At 50.9% G+C, this 22,034-nt stretch overlaps 1 protein-coding gene across 5 annotated transcripts in view; it reads left to right on the plus strand.

The window, feature by feature from the left end:
• Positions 1-65: 65 nt before the first annotated feature.
• Positions 66-22,034, plus strand: part of MGRN1 (mahogunin ring finger 1) — a 58,148-nt gene continuing 36,179 nt past the window's right edge. For 4 of the 5 annotated variants that reach the window (XM_033428898.2, XM_004270219.4, XM_033428900.2 and 1 more), the window contains exon 1: positions 5,672-5,917. In XM_033428898.2, the coding sequence (XP_033284789.1) occupies positions 5,830-5,917 (88 nt within the window). In that variant the 5' untranslated portion in view covers positions 5,672-5,829. Of the gene's footprint in view, positions 216-415; positions 584-5,671; positions 5,918-22,034 lie in introns of those variants that run through there. The other variant, XM_033428899.2, reaches the window with a different exon arrangement.

Below are 22,034 nucleotides of genomic sequence, written 5' to 3' on the forward strand. Positions count from 1 at the left end.
CGCGGGGGGCATGCTGGGAGATGTAGTCCCGCGCCGCTTCCGCCGCGCTCGGCCGGGAGCTGCGGGCCGGCCCGGGGCCGAAGGTGTGTCTGAGCGTTGGGCGCCTACTGTGTGCAGAAGCTGGACGGGCACGTACCCAGGCCCGTGACTGAACTGACGGGGGTCAGGAGACGGGGGCCATAGACACTGTGCATGGGCGCAAACGCAGCCTCAGGGTATTTACCAAGATCCCAGTATCCCGAACCCCAGTGTGATTGGCATCCCTCTGTGTTGAGTAAGCGCACTATTGGGGAGGGGGATGGGCCAAGAATTTTGGCACAAATCAACAGCACTAGGGCCATAAGGCCCCGAAAGCCTGGCACACAGTAGGCGCCTACAGATACTCGTTCAGTGAATGAATTAATCTGCCCTTTAGGGTTCTGCCTAAAGTCACCGCCTCCAGGAAGCCTTCCGAGTCACCCCAACACCCAGGGCACAAGCTCGCGTCGCCCACTTGTGACACGGGTCCCTCCCCGGCCTGGCGCTCCGCCAAGCACACAGTAGACCCAAGGAACGTCAGAGGAAGGGATGGCGACCGAGACAGGTAGGCGAGACCAGCAGTCTCTGGAGCCTCTGCATACTCTCTGCGGGATGCTCGCACTTTCCCACGCAAAATTTCGTGCGCTTTGCCGGAAATCTCAGCTTTTAGTAGGCGGACTCTAGGACCGCGCGGCGCCAGTTCCGGGGCGGCCCCGAACTCCCATTCCCAGAATGCCCTGGTTTATTTGCATCGCTCAGTCCTTGTGACGTCAAGTGAATGAGGCCGCGTCTCAGCCAATGGGCTGTCGGGAGGTGTTAGGACCTGGCCATATAAGGTAAACAAAGCTGGCCGCCCAATGAGGCAACAGCGGGGGCGGGCACTGGGTTGGGGCGGGCGGGGCGCGTCACGTGGAGGGCGGGGGCGGGGCTGAGGAGAGCGCTAGGTAGGGTGTTGAGAGTTGTGTTTACAGCTCCGCACGCGCCGCTTCCGGTTGACGTTGCCGCTCGGCAGTGTAGGGGCCGGGCGGATTCGGAGCTGGGGCCGGGGGCGTCGTCACTGCGGCTCAGAATGACCTTATCCCGGTTCCCCGCGCTCCCTGGACACCAGTTTCATTAGTTGAGCAACTCTTTATTGGGCCCTTACTCTGTTCCTGGCTCTGATCTGGCTAGGGATGCAGAGAACAAACTCTAGAAGGGTCGGCTGGTGCGTGGGGTGGGGGCGTGCATCAAAAATCCCAAGAACAGGGACTTCCCTGGTGGCCCAGTGGTTAAGAATCCTCTTGCCAATGCAGGGGACACGAGTTCGAACCCTGGTCCGGGAAGATCCCACATGCCACAGAGCAACTAAGCCTGTGTGCCACAACTACTGAAGCCCGTGCACCTAGAGCCTGTGCTTCGCAAGGAGAAGCCACCACAATGAGAAGCCTGCGCACTGCAACGAAGAGTAGCCCCCTCTTGCCACAGCTAGAGAAAGCCCGTGCACAGCAACGAGGACCCAAAGCAGCCAAATAAATTAAAAAAAGAAAAATCCCAAGAAGAAATGTAGAATTGCAAGTGTGGAAAGTACCCTCAGGAAGCAGGCACAGGCCTTTGAGATGGTGGGCTAAAGGCCATTGAGGGGGTTTACTACATCTGATCCGTTGTGTGCATTAGGATCACTGTGGCTGAGCAGTGTGGAGACCAGATGGTGGCAGAGAGGACCAGTCCGGGTCAGGTGATGTTCTAGGTTTGTCTGGTTCCAGGGGAGTCCGTCCCTGCCCAGGGATTTGTTGCAGAATTAGATTGAATGGAGGGAACTGTCCCACCCTGGGGGGAGGAGGAGGACCTGCAGGGCTCTGGGAGGAGCCCTTCCTGGGTCCCTCAACCCTTCCAGGGGATTCTGGCTTTGACTGGTAAGAGGAGGAGGATGGAAGATGGTGGACAGGACCTGAAGGCTCCCAAGGTTATGGGGGCTCCGGGGAGGCTGGGGCATCGGGATAGCTGGGGGAGGGAGGGGAGCCTGGAGCAGTGGGACTGCTAAAAGGCCTCTGAGGGCTGGAGATGGGAGCTTGGCCCTTTGGCAGGGAGAGGACTCAGTGTCCCCTTCAGGTGGGTGCCTCAACCCTGGCAGAAGTCACCTTGGGACTTATTTCCCAAGTCCACTCAGGAAATAAGGTTTCAGCCCCTTTCTGCCACATGGGGATCACTCAGGCTGCACCATTTTTTGCAAATCTTGATGGTGCCAGGAGAGTTCTGCTCTTATTAAAAATGGCCCCTCACCTTCACAAAGCATCATAAGTGTGAATTAATGTGGACAAAGTGCTCAGCACAGCACGGGGTGGGCAGTTCTGAATGTCATTACCTCTATCACTATTACTACTGGGACAGCAACAGGGTATGGTGGAAGGTGAGCAGGTTCTGGAGCCAGACAGACCTGGCTGTTAGTCTTGACTCTGCCACTTAATGACTCTGATGTTGGGACAAGGTTCTCTGGCCCTGAGTTTCAGTTCCTTCATTTGTAGAACCCAAGGTAGCAGCTTAGAACTCTCCCAGGACTGCTCTGGGGGATTAATGCCTGTGGTGCTCAGAGCACCATTTTAGCACTCACCTCTTTGCCTCCATCTGGACCACTGTAGGGAACCCAAGCCCCATTTTACAGATAAGGAAACCGAGGCTGGAATCCAAACTTCCTTACACTCTTGACAGTGTTCAGAGCCAGTGGAAAAGAGTAGGCACCCAGTGGGCTAGCAGGGTGTGTTTCTGGCCAAGGAGGGTGGGCACTGTCCTGGCAGGGACCACTGGGGGCTTTTCTTGCTTAGGGAGGCAGGAAGTACCTTCACCCCTTCCCTCACTCTCATCTGGGCACTACTCAGTTACCTGCCTAGACTTGCTCAGCCCAGAAGGAGCTCTTCCAGGCCAGCTGGCTGGCTGGGTGGGGCGGGTGGGGCTAGCAGGAGCAAAGGTCACCCCTCTGGCCCCTATGGCCCCCCAGCCAGCTTGTTTTCCCAGGGGCAGCGGGAAGGAAAAAACAACCTTGTTTTCAGCCAGGATCAGCCTGGCTAGAGAGTGGACTTTGGATTTCTTAGCAGGCTCGGATTGGGCCTGACAGCTGGGGCCAGTAGATGGGGGGGGAATGGAGGTATAAAAGGAATTTATGGCAATGCCTTCATCTTACCTGAGGTCCAGGGAGGTTGAGGACCTTGGCAAAGTTGGCATAGCCAGTTGATGGTAGGCCCAGGACCCCGGGCTCCTCTCCACCTCCATTCCTTCAATCACTCCACAGATGTGTTTATCAGACATCCACTGGGTGCCTGGCTCTGGGAGCACAAGAATGAATAGGCAGGGATCCTGCCCCCTCAGAAGGCTTGAGAAGTCGACTTGAGGGATTCATACTAGCCATGAAGTATGCCTAGGGTCTTTCTTCATGTTTCAAAGGACCCGATACTGGCTGACTGAGGGGCCTTGCGATCTGGCCACTGCCTCACTCCTGACCTCTGTTCCTGAACTCTCCTGCCTACTTGATTCTAGCCACACTGGCCTTTGAGCTCATTGATCTTACTCAGCTCCTCAGGGCCTTTGCACATGCTGCTCTCCCTGCCTGGAACCTGGGCTGCCTACTCCCTCAGCGTTTGCCTGCTTGGCTCTTACTTGTATTTCAAGTCCTAGCTTAAATGTCACTTCCTCAGAGAAGCCTTCCCTGATTCCCCTATGAATAGTAGGTCTCTCCTAGTATTTCACTGCACCTCAGTCCATTCCCTTATAGCACCCACCACGTTTTGTATTTATACACTTGTTCGCCTGTAGTGTCTGTTTCCTCACTAGATGTTTCATATCTGGTGGTTTCACCATTTAATCTCTATTTCCTGGCTCTTTGCCTGTCTCATTGCTTTTTACATTGTAGCTGCATGATAAATATTTGTTGAATAAATAAGTGAACCAGCAAAGATGTTGATAGTAGAACCAGTATCAAATCAAAAAGGGCCTGTCTCCCACCGGGGCATGGATAAGCACAGAAAAATATACCCGAAGTCCAAAGCTCTATTAAGAGGAATGTTTAATTGATCAAACATCAGCCCATGGAAATGACTGCCCTGGCCCACTATCTGTAGGGAGGACATGCTCTTAGGGTTATTTTTCAGTGGGAACATCTAGGCCCTCAGTACTCTCCTTCCCTCCCCACAAGCAGAGAGACCGATAAATTGAATGCTGTGTTGGCATACCTATTTGTGTATATATGATTCAACAGTGTTATGTGATTCAACAGAAAGAAATTTAAAGTAAGGGAAGAAAGGTCACATGGGGTGGGGATGTCTTCAGGCCCATCTGGGAGCAAGAGACAGGGAATCTGGCACTGGAGCATTCCTGTCTCTGGGGTGGTAGGGGCTGGGGGTGGCAGGGGAGTGTGGCATTAAGAGGAGTGGCCTGGTTCAAATTCCAGCTTTATTACCACTTATCTACTATGCAAGCTGAGTGGGGTACTTCACTTCTCCTGGCCTCTTTCCTCTTCTGTAAATTGGGAATGAAAATAGAACCTACAACAGAGAATTAAAAGAGAGAATATGTGCATAGCCTTCAACACCAATGTCTGGCACATAGTAGGTGCTCAGTAAATGGGGATCTTGGTTGCAGGGCAGAGAGGTTAAATCAGGCTCCAAGACCTGGACTCTCCCTTATAATAACACAAGTCCCTCACTTCTATTACTTTTGGCTTCCCAGGTCCCCTGAAAATAGGAAGGTTGTATTCTGGGTTCTGGTGTCTGGAAAGGTGTAGGACTCACTTTAATGTGGACTGTGGTGAATTTACCGTCTGAGACTCTTAGACAGCCTCTGCCCTCCCTAGCTCCTTTCTGGATAGACAGGCTTGTCTTGGGAAGTCACTTTCTTCCTCAGAACTGCTGTTTCTCAAATGAAAAGTAGGTAGAAACAGATCCTCACTTGGCCTTACAGAGTTTTGTGTGAGTCACAAAGCCAAGAAAGTACATTGCAATCTGCGAAGAGGCTTTAACTCTAACCCTGATTCTTGTAAACTTGAGCACCCTTATGTGTGGCCCCCTCCCTTCTTTGTGCCTCAGTTTCCCTATATGTAAAATGGGGAGAGGTCTACTGCCTCCACGGGGGACTTTAAAATTATGTCTTCAAAGAATTATTCTGGACGTGGAGCCAGAGAGATGCCTAGAGTTCCGGAAAAGTTGCTTCCCTTCCCCTGTGTGCACCGCTCCAGGTAATCTTGGGTTCCATCCCAGCTCTTTGCGGGTGGCAGGTAAGGGTCTGCCCTCTGCTGGCCGGGCCAGGAGATTAAACCCAGGGAAGTGGGGAGAACCATGCTCCGGGAGATATTTCAGAAAGGGAGTAAATGGAAGGCGTTGGTTCCTAGCAAGATCTATGTATGAACAGATTATTAAAAGGCTAAAGAGTTACAATGTTAGTCTTGTGCTTGGAATGCAAAGGGAAGGATAGTTTGCAGTGTGGTTGATGGTTCCTCCCCTCTGGACTCAGGTCCATTTGGTTTGTCCCGGACCGTTTGTCAACAACTTCAGCGAGCCCGGGCGAGGAGCTTCCTGGGAAATGTAGTTCCTAGGTGGGTATCCCGCGCCGCCGCCGGGCACCCTCGGCGGCAAGGGGACTCCATTTCCCGAGGTGCCTCGGGCCCGGGGGGCGGAGGGCTGCCGTGGCGTCTGGCCCCGAGCCGAGCCGGGGGTGGGGGCTTGGAGGCCGAGCGCCCGTGGCAGTGGGCGAGCGTCCGTGCGGGCTGGTACCGGCTATGTCCGCGTGAGGACGCCTCCGGCGCCGCCGCCGCCCCCATCCCATACTCGGCCCGGCCCGCCTTGCACCATGGGCTCCATCCTGAGTCGCCGCATCGCGGGCGTGGAGGACATCGACATCCAGGCGAACTCGGCCTATCGCTACCCCCCGAAATCCGGTGAGCGGCCGCCCCGGCCCGGGTCTCGGTCGCGGTTGCGGACAGCGAGGCGCGGGCTGGAGCGCGGGGCGGGTAGGGGGCGGCGGGGCTGGGCGCACGATCCTCCTCGGAGGGTGGGCTGGGGGCTCTGCTCGGCCCGCGGCCCTTCCTGCAGCTTCCCTGCATGGAGCTCCACGCGCCCTCCATCCGGACCCCGGGGCGTGGGTCGGTACGGCGCTGACTGCCTCGTCCCGGCTGGGTGACCTTGGGTCAGTCAGCTCACTCCTGCGCGCCTCAGCTCCCTCGTATGCACACTGGGGTATGCTCAATAGGGATCCCCCAGGGCCGGCGTGAGGTTCCGGGGCGCGACGCTTGGGAGGGCTTAGCACGGTGCCCGATGCTTTGCTTGTGCTTACAAAGTGGTCATTGTCAAAAGGATTGACATCATTCCATCGCCGGTTTTCCCTTTCTTTGGTGGCTTCTTGTGAAGACCCGGCCAGTGGTTCTGGACACTATCCGTCCCGTCTGGACAGAGGCTTAGCTCTCCTGTGACCTGGCGCTTGTGTTTGGGGGGGGGGGTGTCTGGGCCCAAGGAGGCATTACTGTCGGTGGAAGAGGAGCTGGGAGGCCGTGCTGGACAACCAGGGAATGGTTGGAGGGGACCTACCAGGTTCTCCAGTCTCCTTTTTTGTGGCTGAAAGACCTGAACCCCAGGGAGGAAGTGACTTTTCCAAGGTCTCAGAGCTGGATGGAAGCTCATCTGGGTACAGGACCATGAGTCAGACTACCAGACCAGTTGTACCCATCCACACTGTTTTTCTGCCTCTGATGAGGAGTGTGGCCTGCCCTGGAACTTTAGTTTGGGTTCCTCATGCTCCATCTCCTCGTCTGGTCACTTGCCTGGAAAGGAGAGAAGAAAGAGAACAGGGCATTTGGACATCATGGAGACTTTCAGACTGGAGCCTCTGATCCTGGCTTCTGAAATATCTGATCCCATCTTGTGGTCTTCTAGGCCTCACAGTTGGCCTGTGGGCATCCCCTGGGCCAGGTTTCCTCTGAGTATGGTCCAGCACCACCTGCTTCCAACAGTGGGGAAGCTTGTTTAACATGCATTTCCCAGGCCCTGCCTCAGACTTGTTGGGGTCTGCTGTGGCCTAGGAACCTGCATTTAAAACCCACTCCTAGGGTGAGTCAGATGTCCACTCAAGTTTGAGAACTGCTTCACGCTCATTTTGGAAGGTGAAAGAAGGCAAGTGTCTGGGACCACCAGAAATAAAGGGAGTGGAGACTAGCACAGTTCGGGGCAGTCAGAGGGGATGCAGTCAGAGCTGGGCAGAGGGCTCTGTTCCCTACTAGGCACGGGAGATATCCACGCCTGCTTTTTCCCAGGCACAAGGACAGGGCAGCCCAGCCTGGTATAGAGATCCCCTGGAGGCTGACATCCCCAGATCTGATGGAGCAGTTGTTTGAAGTCATCCTCTTCCATCTCTGATGTTCTTCCAGCCCGTCTTTGGCTGAGTCATCTTAGGCAAGCTGCTTAGCCCCCTGGGTCATGGTTTCCTCATCTGTAAAATGGGCTGATCCTCATACAGTGCTCAGAACAGTGCTTAGCGCCTAAGAGGTCCTTGAAAAATGTTAGCTGCTATAATGGCTCAAAAAATAAATTAAGTGAACAACTTAGACTCTAATAGCAGTTAGCAGTGTCTTGGAAGAGATATCAAAAAGTTTAAGGTGGTACCTCCTGTCGCCTGGGACCAGAGCAAACCTGATGTCCCTTCAGTTGGGCATTTGGACAAAATCACAAATACAAGGCACTTACAGCACTGCTTTTGGATTCTGTTTGGTAGACCTTATTAATCAGTCAGGTCCACTCTGTGGACACCCAAGTCAACCACAATCTATTGGGGCTGGCACTCAGGTGAATACCATGGGCCACCTCGATTTTGCTGCCAGTGATTAGAGTGCTCAGCCTCTCCAGTTCAAAGGCTGTCTTTTCTGCTTCCTGTCCCTCGGGCCACCTTATTCCGGGAGGCAGTCTGGAACCTAAGTAGTACTTGAGTATGTGTTCCCAAGCATGGACTGGGGACGGAAGGGGGGTTGAGATGATTTTAGGGACCATGGACTGTACAATCAATTTATGAGACAGTTGTTATCTTTTCAGGTCTCTGTCAATTTTGTTGATTATATTAGAAAGAATCATTGGGTGCTAGTATTTTTTTAACACTGTCCAATTTTTTTCCAGCTTTACTGAGATATAATTGACATATAAGGTTGCGTAAGTTTAAGGTGTACAGTGTAATGATTTGATATGTGTATATATCGGGAAATGATTATCACAATAAGGTTATTTACACATCCATCATCTCATGGTTACCTCTGTGTGTGTGTGTGTATGTGAGGACTTTTAAAATCTGTCCAATTTTTTTTAAATTAATTAATTAATTTAATTTATTTATTTGGCTGCGTTGGGTCTTCGTTGCTGCGCGCGGGCTTTCTCTAGTTGCAGTGAGTGGGGGCTACTCTTCGTTGCAGTGTGCGGGCTTCTCATTGCGGTGGCTTCTCTTGCTGCAGAGCACGGTCTCTAGGCACACAGGCTTTAGTAGTTGTGGCTCGCGGGCTCTAGAGCACAGGCTCGGTAGTTGTGGCGCACGGGGTCAGTTGCTCCGTGACATGTGGGATCTTCCCAGACCAGGGTTAGAACCTGTGTCCCCTGCATTGGCAGGCGGATTCTTAACCACTGTGCCACCAGGGAAGTCCCTGTCCAATTTTCTTTTACTTTGAAGTTTTCAACATGCCCTGCAACAGTACCTAGCTTGAATTTAACAGCATTTGCTTTGTTTTTATTGTACTTATTTACTTTACTCATAACAGCTTTATTGAGGTATCAATCGTGTGCCGTACAACTCATCCTTTGTAAACCTATGATCTGGAGAATTTTAGTAAACTTATAGAATTGTGCAACCATCACCACGATCAGTTTTAGACATTTCCATCATCAGAGTTTCCTTGCCTTGTGCCTGTTTGCAGGCAGTCTCTGCGGTCACCCTCACCCCTACGCCATCACTGATCTCCTTTCTGTCGTTAAAATTTGCCCTTTCTGGACATTTCATACAACTGGAATCGTACAGCATGTAGTCTTTTTTTGTGTCTGGCTTCTTTCACTTAGCATTGTTTTTGAGGTTCATCCATGTTGTACTTTACTGTATGGTTATAGTACACTTTGTTTATCTTTTCACCAGTTAACGAATACTTGGGGTGTTTCCACCTTTTGGCTATTATGAATAATGCTGCTGAACGTTTGTTTGGTGTGTTCAGTTCTCTTTAGTATACACCTAGGAGTGGAATTGTTGGGTCATGTGTTTAACTTTTTGAGGAACTGCCAGACAGTTTTCCATAATGGCTGCACCATTTTACATTTATTCCCACCAGCAGTGTGTGTGGGTTCCAAATTCTCAGCATCCTTGTCAATACTTATTATTGCCTACCTTTTTAATTATAGTCATCCTAGTGGGTGTGAAGAGGTATCTCACTGTGGTTTTGATTTGCATTTTCCTGATGATGTTGAACATCTTCTTTTTTTTTTTTTTTTTTTGCGGTACACGGGCCTCTCATTGCTGCTGTGGCCTGTCCCGCTGCAGAGCACAGGCTCCAGACGCGCAGGCCCAGCGGCCGCGGCACGTGGGATCCTCCCGGACCGGGGCACCAGCCCGTGTCCCCTGCATCGGCAGGCGGACTCTCAACCACTGGTCCACCAAGGAAGCCCTTGAGCATCTTTTCATGTGCTTATTGGCCGTTGTATATTGTGTGTGTGTGTGTGTGTGTGTGTGTGTGTTGGGGGGTTGGCTCTTTTAGTCTTGTTCACTTTTTAAAAGTTGGATTGTCTTCTTTTTGAGTTGTAAGAGTTCTTTATGAATTCTGGATACAGTGATACAGTTCATTTATCAGCTCTGTGATTTGCAAATATTTTCTCACAGTCTGTGGTTTGTCTTTTCATTTTCCTTTTTTTTTTTTTTTACCTTTTTTTTTTTTTTTTTTTTTTTTTTTTTTTTTACATCTTTATTGGGGTATAATTGCTTTACAATGGTGTGTTAGTTTCTGCTTTATAACAAAGTGAATCAGTCATGTCTTTTCATTTTCTTAATGGTGTCTTTTGAGGAGCAAAATTTTAAGTTTTGGTGAAGTTTGATTTATCATTTTTCTTTTTTTTTTTTTTTTTTTTGGCCACGCCACATGGCTTGTGGGATCTTAGTTCCCCAACCAGGGATTGAACCCGGGCCCTTGGCGGTGAAAGCACAGAGTCCTAACCACTGAACCACCAGGGAATTCTTAATCAATTTTTTTGATGGTTAATGTTTTTGGAGTTATATCTAAAAGATCTTTGCCTACCTCAAGGTCACAAAGATTTTCTCCTATTTTTTTTTCTTGAAGTTTTATAGTTTTAGCTCATACATTAAGTCTTGTGATCCATTTTGAGTTAATTTTTTAATGTATGGTTTGAGGTAAAGATTTAGGGTTTTGTGGTTTTTTCTGCATATGGATAGTCAGTTATTTCAACATCATTTGATGAAAAGACTATTCTTTTCCCGTCACATTGCCTTTTTACCTTCATTAGAGATCAGCTGACCATAAATGTGAGAGTTTATTTCTGCACTCCACTGCCCTGCAGTCCCTTGCCCCGATCACACGGCTGGCTGGTCCCCAGCCGAGGGTCACGGCAGGCATTAGGACACCTCGGTCAAATTCTTAAAGAGAAGATGGAAGACGGAAGCCTGGAGCACAGTAGGTCCCCACAGGAGTGCCTGGTCGTTGTTGGCTGCCAAGGTTGGTTGTTCCTCCTCCTGCATTATTATTGTTACTCATGTGTCTTAAAGCCATGTGGGCTGCCCTGCCCTGGTGTTTGAGGGAGGTCATGGTAGGGACAGGTCACCCAAGAGAAGCATCAGAAGGGGCAGTCAGCCACGTGATCCACTAACCCTGGAGGTGGGGGTGAACTATGCCCCAGACCTAAACCTTTTGTATATCAATGCATGTACTTTCAGAGCATTTTTACCTCCTTTATCTCACTGGAACTTTGCCATGTCCTTGTGACACTAGACTTTTGTCCTCTTTGGCAGAGGAACTAGAAATCAGACTGATTTTGTCTCCTAGCACCTGGGCCTGCACACGGTAGGTGTTTAATAGATGCTTGTGCAGCAGGCCTTGCAGAAAACAACTCCCCTCTCCCTAGTGTACAAGCTGCTCAGACTGGGCTGCATCTTATCCCCTGGGGTGTCAGGGGGGTCCGGGGACTCCTCGGCCTGCTGCCACGCGATGAGGGGCCTGGGGTGTGTGCCAGGAGACTTTGGTGTGTACTTTTGTGCTGGTGGCAGTCTAGAGACGTCTGCTCATGAGTGCTGCCGCCTGTGTTGGGTTTGCCCTTTCTGAAGTGGGGCCTTGCTGACTCTGGATAATTGATGCCTGAAGGAAAGAACCGAGGCAGGTGTTGTAAGACGAGGGAGGACTTTTTGTTTCACCGAGGGCGTCCTCTGTCACTGGGGACATTCCGGGTCCCTGGGCCCCATCACTGTCCCTAGGCAGTGAGCTTGTGCTCCGAGCCCCAGGGTCAGTGGCAGAGGGGTGGGGTGTGGGGAAAGGGCTCCACCTGCACACGGGGGTTTCACCTTCGTGCTCAGAGTCCTGCACCATCATCGCCGGCATTGTACCACCTGTGCCCGTTCACATAGCAGAACTAGTTCTGTGCTTCTGCTCACATGAATTCGGTTTGGATTTTATCATTGTAAGAGCTGTATAAATAAGCTGTATTTTCGGAACTTCAGTTGTTACATTTTAGGTAAAAACAACAACAGCAGAACAGCAGAAACAAAAACCCTTTAAGTTGGCCATGGTGGGTGGGCGTCTGAGGACCTGTCTCCCTGAAGGAGAAGCCAGTTGCTTGGGTTTAGAAGCCTGTGGTGGGCACTTGGGCCCTGTGGCCACTGGAGCTGAGGTTTGCTGTGTCGCCTGCCCTTGGGGTTTTGAGCACCCAGAGGTCCCTGCATCCTTCGCCCAGCTCCTGGGCTTTGCTGCACTCTCCTGTTGGTCAGTGGAAGAAGCCGGGCTTGTGCTGGTTAGGCTGGCCAGCCGGCTGGCAGGCCTTTCCTCTGGTGCCAGGAGGTCGGTCGTGGTGCGGAGGGCCCAGCTGTCCAGCATCAAAGGGGGGTGTGTGCGCGTGTGTTTTCATCCTCACAGTTGAGGTGGCCTTCGCTGTGCTGACAACACACCCTTCCACCAGCAGGGTGGGCACAGGCAGAGCTTAGCTCAGCACTGTGAGAGTGAGCCCGCCTCGAGGGGTCTTCTGCCCCCACCCGCCTGTAGAGCCACGGCGGAGCACTGGATTCAGAGTCCAGCGGCCCCATGCCAGTGACTTGCCCTGTGGCCTTGAGCCGGTCACTTGCTCCTGGGCCCCTTTCAGTCCTGACTCTGTGAGTCCACGGGAGCTGGCGGGGAGGGACCAAGCCCTGGTCCAGCCGAGCCTGTGTTTTTCAGGGGCCTGGCAGTTTCCTGGGAACATCCTGCACTTCCTGGATGACCCTGCGGGCAGTGACCACTGCTGCCTGCCTCGCCTCCCAAGTCCGGTGCCGGCGGCCAGACGCTGGCACGGGGCCACATCCAGTGGGCGTTTCCCATACGTGTTTCCATGTGGTCAGGTACAGCCATCAGGCCTCACGTTTCTGTGTTGTCCTGTAAAATGCAGGGCAGTGATGCCACACATGCCACCCACACAGCGTCGGACTCAGGCTCAGTGAATAACAGTGGACTTGTTCAGTTCTGCCAACTGTCCCCGCGTCTGCCCAGCTCCCCAGAGCTGGGGGAGCCAGGCCCAGCCGCCGCCTGGCCCGCACCCCTGCTGTTTGCAGACAAGCCAGTGGTGTGGAGCAGCATGGGGGGGGCCACTCGCTGTCTAGAAATCATGGCCGGCTCTCTCCGAGCTGGGAGGGGAGGTAGAGGCTTGGGAATGACTGACACGGGAACATCTGCCCACCCCTGTGTGTGCAGTGCTTGCAAAGAACCCATTTTCTCATCCTTTCATCCTACTCGGCGTTGGCTTGGTTCTGGGGGCCCGGCACCCGCAGAGCAGGCCTTCTGGGGGGGTCCACTGTTCTGATAACTGCCGCATTCTGTTACCCGGGTCTCCTGCCCCTGTGATAGTCCTGAGTGACCAGATGCCCGCAGTGCTTTAGGGGTGAATCGAAAGAAGGAATTGTATTCAGTTCAGTGCTGTAGAAAACGTGTGGTGTATGCACGTATGTACATGTACAGCCAAAGTGTAACATATTGAGGAGACGTACAGGTCAGGAGCTTCCGCTTGATGAACCATCACCAGGTGGGCGTGTTGAAGGAATAGAAGAGTAGCAGCCCCCAAAGGCCCCGGTGCCCCTCCCCAATCTCTGCCCCCTCCTCCCTGGGAGGCCCCCTCTGGACTCCAGTGGAGGTGAGTTTTGCCTGTTTCTGAACTTGATATAAACAGAAGTGGATGCTCTCGGCTGCACGTTGGGGGATGAGAGGGTGGACACTGTCAGTGGGGTGGCAGTCGGTTTCCTGTCTCTGCTGCGTGACATCCCAGTGTCTGCTGGCGCTACCGTGTGTTCATCCACGAGCTCACGTGGAGGGTGCTCGGGGAGTTTCCGGTTTGGGCTCTCACGAATGATGCTGGGTGGACACTCTTGTGACTGGCTTTGGTTCCCGGGAGTCTGATTTCTTTGGGTCCATTTTATTTTTTTCACTTTTAAAAGTAATTGTGGTAAATTCCACATAACAATTACCATTTTACCCATTTTAAGTGTGCAGTTCAGAGGCATTAAGTACATTTACACTGCTGTGTAGTCATCTGCACCATCATCCCCATAAGTCTTCCTCTTGTGAAACTGAAACTCTGTCCCCATTAAACAGTAACTCCCATTGCCCTCTCCCCCAGCCCCTGGCAGCCACCACTCTACTTTCTGTGTCTCGTCTTGACAATCCCAGATACCCATCTCTTTGGGTCTGTTTTCATACCTGGCAGTGGGTCTGGCACCCTCGGGTGCGCGTGTGCGGAGTCCACAGCTTTTACAATGTTGTGGCGAGTTGAGCCCATTCATGCTCCCATCAGCAGAGCAGACTACTACTCTGTCTGTAGTCTGCAGCCCGTGGTGTTCACCAAGGCCTCGTGTTACAAATGGGGACACTGAGGCTCAGAGAGGTTGGGCTGCGCTGAGTCCCCCAGCCTGAGTGTGGGGAGCAGAGAAGCTATTCTGTGCAATGTGTGAACGCGACCCAGGGGAATCGCTGAGCTGCGTGATTACGGTGGGTGGGCCCCGGGTGTCAGTCTCCTTAGACTGTTTGGGAACAGCCTCTTAGCCCAAGGGGCTGTCTCTCACCGGAGTGATCTCATGGGCCTGGAGATGCTTCCCCGAGATCGGTCCTCTCTGAGGGCAGTGACATCCTGATTCCCTGTTGTTCAGGCCCAGCTGGGGCTTAGTGGCAGCGGATGTCAGGAAGCTGGTAACCCGGAATATCTGTGCTGTGGTAAAATGAGAAGAATTTTTGGCCAGTGGAATCAATGAACTGTTCCCAGACTTCTCACCTTCCCCGCTCCCCTCCACGCAAGTGGGAATGATGGAGGCAGCTGAGCGAAGCCACACGCGGTGCCCAGGTTCCAGGGCCACCTGTGTTTCTTAGAAGGGGGCCCTAGGGTGTCTTTGTCCATATCACGGTTTACCCGGTGGGGGTATCGTGATTTATAATAAGAAATACAAATTTGGTCTTCATCCATTTCTGGCACAGAACTCCTCAAACCCTTGGAATTTCCTAAGGGATCAGTGATAATGTGAAATGGGTGTCTTTTGATATTCTTAACAGATCCCTTTCAGCCACACCTGAGTTTATACTAATGAGGTGACTTTTGGAAAGCACCTGAGGTTGGGGGCTAGTTGCCGGTGGAGCCAGCCATGAGCTTAAGAGGGCTGGAGATTGAGATGATGGCCAGTGGCCAATGATGTAATCGGTCTTATCTATGTAATGAAGCCTCCAAAAAGACTCAGAGGGGCCAGGTTTGGAGCGCTTCTCAGTTGGTGAACAATGTGGAGGTGCTGGGAGGGTGGCACACTCGGAGGGCATGGAATTTCCGCAGCCCTTCCCACGTGCCTTGCCCTGTGCATCCCTTCCATCCAGCTGTTCCTGAGTTGTATCCTTTTGTAATAAACTGATAATTTAGCAAATGAACTCTTTTCCTGAGTTCTCTGAGACACTCTAGAAAATTAATTGGACCCGAGAAGGGGGTCCTGGGAACCTTTGATTTATAGCTGGTGGGTCAGGAGCATAGGTGATCGATCACCTGAACTTGTGATTGGCGTCTGAAGTGGGGTAGGGGTTTGCAGTCATATCGGCTGAGCCCTTATCTTGTGGGATCTGACAGTGTCAACTGTGTCCAGGTACATGGTGCCAGGATTGAACTAAGTTTGTAGGCCACCCGGGCAGTGTTGGCTGAGAATTGGAAAATTGCCTGGTGGGTTGAAAACACTGGCTGGGCTGGCGTCGTTGAGGACGCAGCTCTGGGTCAGCATGGGTTGTCAATGAGGACACCACCTCTCACTGGTAGTGTGGCTTGAGCAGTTCCTTGACCTCTCTGTTCCTCAGTTTCCATGACTGTCACATAGGAATAAAGGTGTCATTCATCCACCTTCATTGGGCTCCTGCTGTGTCCAGGCCAGGGTAGTGATTACTAGGCTTGTCGGGATCAACACCATGCAGAGTTGGGCAAAGGCCTGCCAGGAGGGCACGGGAGGCCTCCGGGGAGTTGCAAGGCAGGAGCAACCCATTGGGCCAGAGGGGATGGAGAGAGCTCTGGGATCCGGGACAGGGCGGGGAGATGGTGCGGTGAGGTGGGCAGCGCAGAGCAGAATAAGAGTCTGCAGAGTGATGAGCCGGAGCCTAGCCCGTGGGTTGAGCAAGGCATGTTTGCCCTTGAGGATAACATCAGTGTCCCTGGTCCAGAGTGTCTGGAGTGTGAGGCGGGGAGCCTGGGTTACCTGAAACTGCGCTGGAAAGGGCACTGGGATCCCATGTTCCCGAGACAGACGACCCATCTCCAAGGTGCACAGTCCTGCTCCTGGGTCGAGGAGAGGTGGGGGTCCCTCCGTGTTCTGCATGCTGTGGGTGCTGAGCAAAGGCCTCTCTGAGCACATGGAGGTCTGAGCAATGCACGGGGTGAGCCAAGGACAGTTGGGGTGTGAAAGTGTGGGCAGAGGATCAGCCCGCAGAGACCTCGAGGCCAGAGGCACTGCTGTGTAGGAAGGACTTGGAAGGAAGGTGGGCCGCTGCTGAGACTGGAGGTGGGAGGTGAGAGGCTCAGGCCTGTGAACCCCTGAGGAGTCGGGGTGCGGGTGGGAGCTCTGAAGGGGTCCCGGGTTGTGTGCAGACATCTCATTTGCGTTTTAAGGGACCACCTGGAACGGCGTCTAGTCTGAGGATGCCCTGCTGCAGGAGCTCCGCCTCTGACGATGGCTCTTCACTCAGCTCTTGGGGGAAACCAGGAGTTGATGAAGCCATGGAGCTGCCCTGTGGCTGTGGTGGTCGTAGTGGTGGCTGTCCCCACAGGGATGCTGGGTGGCACCTGTCCTGCCCAGCTTCTTTCTGTTGTGGGTGTTTCAGAGGTTGGGAGATTTGGGTAAATCAGGCAGGATCACCTCCCAAAGGCCCCACCTCCTAACACCATCACATTGGGGCTTAGGTTTCAGCATGTGAATTTTGGGGGATACGAACATTCACTCTATAGCAGGGTTCCAAAATCTGGTCTCTTGATAAACTCAGGTTTTAATAGAACTCTAGGGCTTCCCTGGTGGCACAGTGGTTGAGAATCCGCCTGCCAATGCAGGGGACACGGGTTCGAGCCCTGGTCCAGGAAGATCCCATATGCCGCGGAGAAACTAAGCCCATGCACCACAACTACTGAGCCCATGCACCTAGAGCCCATGCTCTGCAACAAGAGAAGCCACTGCAATGAAAAGCCGGTGCACCGCAATGAAGAGTAGCCCCTGCTCGCCACAACTAGAGAAAAGCCCATGCACAGTAACGAAGACCCAATGCAGCCAAAAATAAAAATAAATAATAAATAAATACATTTATTTTAAAAAAAAATAGAACTCTAGGTGCATAGCCAATGTTCTTGGGGAGAACATTGAGGGCATGGTTTACTGTTCCCGCTCTCTCCCCGCCTCCTCGGAGATTCCTGTCTGTTTGGCATGGATCCTGCCTGACCCTTTCTTTCCCCTAGAGTCCATCTGTGCTCTCTATGCTGACCAACACTTTGCCTTTTGACTCTGATCTCAGGGAGATCTTTGCGTGTCCTGGCACCTGGCTCTTTTAGCAGGGTTCATTTAAGCAACTAGAATGTTTCTAGTTTTCATTTGTAAATGATGATCATCACACACATGCGCACAGCTAGACGTGTAAAAGTGGAACACACAAAGCAGAAAGGAACCCCAGAAGTCTGCTCGGCTCGCTCTGTGGCCCGTGAGGAAGGGGCAATACCTCTCTGCCTCCACCTCCACAGGCCGTCACAGAAACAGCCTTGATTTTCCTCATCCTGGAAGATGATGAACATGTGTCTGCCTTACACCTGACTTGTTCTTCCACGCCTGACTTATGTAAAGGAAAACAGCCAGTTGAGGGGATGCTGGGAGCCTCCCAGGAAGGGCACTCTTGGTCTTTGTTTTGGTGGCTGTTCATCTGTTTGTCATCCAGGTCACTGGGACACCCATAAGTAGGGCAGAGTCTGAATCCCACGGGCAGAGAGGAGGTGAGCTGTCTGAGCCCGAGTGTCCGTTGGCTGCGACAGCAGAGAGGGGACAGAGACGTGGATTTGTTTTAGCCATAATTAAAAAAATTAAAGTATAGTTGATGTAACAAATAACAAATGCTGGAGGTGGGTGTGGAGAAATGGGAGCCCTCCTGCACTGTTGCTGGGAATGTAAATTGGTCCAGCTACTATGGAAAGCAGTATGGAGGTTCCTTAAAAAACTAAAAATAGAGATGCCATATGATCCAGTGATCCCACTCCTGGGCATATATCCAGAGAAAACTCTACTTTGAAAAGATACATACACCCCAGTGTTCATAGCAGCACTATTTACAATACCCAAGACATGGAAGCAACCTAAATGTCTATTGACAGATGAATGGATAAAGAAGGTGTGGTACATACATACAATGGAATATTACTCAGCCATAAAAAAGAATGAAGTAATGCCATTTGCAGCAACATGGATGGACCTAGAGATTATCATATTAAGTGAGGTATAAAAACATACTAATTATCACTAATATGTGTAATCTAAAATATGACACAGATGAACTTATCTATGAAACAGAAACAGACTTACAGACACAGAAAACAAACTTATGGTTACCAAAGGGGAAATTGGTGGGGGGGGATAAATCAGGAGTTTGGAATTGGCAAATGCAAGCTAATGTGTATAAAATAGAATAACAACAAGGTCCTACTGTATAACACAGGGCACTATATTCAATATCTTGTAATAAACTATAATGGAAAAGAAAAAAATAAGACGGGTGAAAGCTATATGTGTATTTATAAATATATAGATAGATAGTTGATATACAATGTTATGTTAGTTTTGTACTGTTGATACATAGTGATTTGACACTTGGACACATTATGACAAGTCTAGTAACCATCTGTTCCTGTACAAAGTTATTACAATATTATTGACCGTATTCCTTATGCTGTACATTATATCACCATGACTTATTTATTTTATAACTGGAGGTTTGTACCTCTTAATCCTCTTCACCTATTTCGCTCAGCCCCCTCCCTCTGCCAACCACCTGTTTGTTCTCTATATCTATGAGTCTAGTTTTGTTTTGTTTGTTTGGTTTTGTGTTTTAGATTCCACACTTAAGTGAGTTCATGTGGTATTTGTCTTTCTCTGACTCATGTCACTTAGCATAATACCCTCTAGGTCCATTCATGTTGTTGCAAATTGCAAGATTGCATTTTATTTATGGTCCAGTACTATTCCATTATATGTATATCTATCTATCTGTCTATATATATATCACATCTTCTTTATCCATTCATCTATTGACAACACTTAGGTTGCCTCTATACCTTGGCTATTATAAATAATGCCGCAGTGAACATTGGGATGCATGTATCTTTTTGAATTAGTGTTTTTGTTTCCTTTGGGTAAGTACCCAGAAGTGGGACGGCTAGATCATATTGCAGTTCTGTTTTTAATTTTTTGAGGAACCCACATACTAGCCATAAAGTTTGAGGATGGCTCCTCTGAGGCTCTGGAGTACTGGAGTGGGTTGTGCCAGGTAGCTGGGGCTTCTAGGTCAAAATCAGGACCCGTGTCCTCTGGCAGGCCCTCTGGAAGGATTTCACAATTGAGACGCCCTTCTCACGTGGCTCATTATGTGTGACCGGCAGTGACACCACTGACTGCCGTCCCCTGTCTGTCCCCTGTGCTGTGTTATGGGGAGGTGCCCAGCATAGGATTAAGACACACGGTGGGGCTTCCCTGGTGGTGCAGTGGTTAAGAGTCCGCCTGCCAGGGCGGGGGACGCAGTTCGAGCCCTGGTCTGGGAGGATCCCACATGCTGCGGAGCACCTAGGCCCGTGCACCACAACTGCTGTGTCTGTGCTCTGGACCCGCGAGCCACAACTACCGAGGCCTGCGCCTGGAGCCCATGCTCTGCAACAGGAGAGGCTACCGCAATGAGAAACCGCGCTGTGGCAAAGAGTAGCCCCCGCTCGCCACAACTAAAGAAAGCCCATGCGGAGCTGCGAAGACCCAGCGCAGCCAAGAATAAATAAATTAATAAATTAATTAATTAATTAATTAATTTTTAAAAAAGACACACGGTAGGCTTGGTGTTGGCAGGTTTGAGCCATGACTCCATCACTAGCTTGGTGATCTGTGACCTCAGTTTCTCACATGGAAAGTGGGGGCAGTTTCCATCCCCTCTCAATGGGTTCTGTGGGGAACCCAGGCTGGGGCACTGACTCGGGGGCATGGAAGAAGAGCCTGGGGGCTGTGGGGGTGGTTTCTCTTCTCTTTCCATCTCCAGGTCTTCCTTTTTGTTTCTCCCCCTCGGTTGTCTTGTCTTTCTCTTTCCCTCTCTCCTCTTCATAGCCCTGCTTGCTCCTCTTGGTTCCAAAGTGTGCACACACAGATGCACATGCATGCACACAACACATGTACACCATATACATGTGTACATGACAGATGCATGCACACACAAGCACAACACATGCATGCATGTGTGCACACACACACAGACACCACACACATTTCGATATACACACACCTAACCACACATATACGTATGCACGATACACCTGTACACACACACAGGCACACACCTGGGAGCTGCTGCCAGTTCCCTAGGATGCACATTCCTCCTTTAAAAGTTCCTTTCGTTAAAATGTGAGCACTTAGGGCTTCCCTGGTGGCGCCGTGGTTAAGAATCCGCCTGCCAATACAGGGGACACATGTTTGAGCCCTGGTCCAGGAAGATCCCACATGCCGCGGAGCAACTAAGCCCGTGCACCACAACTACTGAGCCTGCACTCTAGAGCCCGCGAGCCACAACTACTGGAGCCTGCGCACCTAGAGCCTGTGCTCCACAGCAAAGAGAAGCCACTGCAATGAGAAGCCTGCGCACCGCAACGAAGAGTAGCCCCCGTTAACCGCAACTAGAGAAAGCCTGCGTGCAGCAATGAAGACCCAACACAACCAATAAATAAATAAATATTTAAAAAGTGTGAGCATCTAAAAACATACAGGAAAATACAGAGAGGAATATAGGGAATGCCCTCCTTTCAGAGTCCACAGTTTACATTTTTCATATTGTGGACTCAGGCATGTCCTCCCCACGTTGGTTTCTTCCTCCTCCAAATGTGGGGTCCCACCATCTGCGCTGTAGGGCTGCGTTGTGATATGTTTTCACGTCCTCCGTGTTTGAGTTGTGTTGGTTCTGCACCTGCTCTGTGCTGATACTCGGAGACCCCGCTCCCTCCTTTACCTGATGTTTGGTTCCATCCTGTCACTGCCACGGTGTGTTGGACCATTTCCTTATCGAGCATGTAAGGTGTTTCCAACTTTTTATGCTTGAAAGTCTTTTATTGGTCCCTATATTGTATGCAACCAAAATATGTACATAAATTGAAATTAGAATCTTAAAAGGGAGAATTTTTCTCCTGGTTTGAGTGGCCATTACAAATAACCAGTTGGTCAAAACATCACAAATATTACAGTTTTTTTTTAAAATGTTTATTTTTATTTATTTGGCTGCATCAGGTCTCAGTTGTGGCACTCGGGATCTTTGTTGCGGCACACGGCCTCTTTTGTTGTGGTGTGCGGGCTCAGTAGTTGCGGCATGTGGGATCTTAGTTCCCTGACCAGGGATGGAACCCGCGTCCCCTGCATTGGAAGGCGGATTCTTAACCACTGGACCGCCAGGGAAGTCCCTACAGTTTTTATAAATAACAAACATAAATTGTAAAAAAAAAAAAAAAAAATTGAACATATATCTCTTAAGTCAGTGGATAGGCTGCTTTCCCCCCAGTTAATTCATGTAGTCACAGTTGAATAGAACCTGTTGCTGGAATGAGACGGCTCAACAGCACTTCTAGTTCTGTTTTTCATTTTAAGTTAAGAAACTTTGTTCACGTAAATAAAGTAGATGGGAATTAACAGGGGTTTGATTTAGCAATAGCATCTAATTCCAAGTTACTTGCCAAAAAATAGAAAGATCATATAAAGATCTAATACCAAATAAATTTGTTGATGATTTACCAGCTGACAACTGAAGTGCTTCCAGTTCATAATAACAGCCTTGTTGAGATATAATTCACATGCTACAAACTTCACCCTCTTTTTTTTTTGCGTTACGCGGGCCTTTCACTGTTGTGGCCTCTCCCGTTGCGGAGCACAGGCTCCGGATGCGCAGGCTCAGCGGCCATGGCTCACAGGCCCAGCCGCTCCGCGGCATCTTCCGCTCCGTGGGATCTTCCCGGACCGGGGCATGAATCTGTGTCCCCTGCATCGGCAGGCGGACTCTCAACCACTGAGCCACCAGGGAAGCCCAAACT

Source organism: Orcinus orca, chromosome 16, assembly GCF_937001465.1.
Source record: "Orcinus orca chromosome 16, mOrcOrc1.1, whole genome shotgun sequence".
Lineage (NCBI taxonomy): Eukaryota > Metazoa > Chordata > Mammalia > Artiodactyla > Delphinidae > Orcinus > Orcinus orca.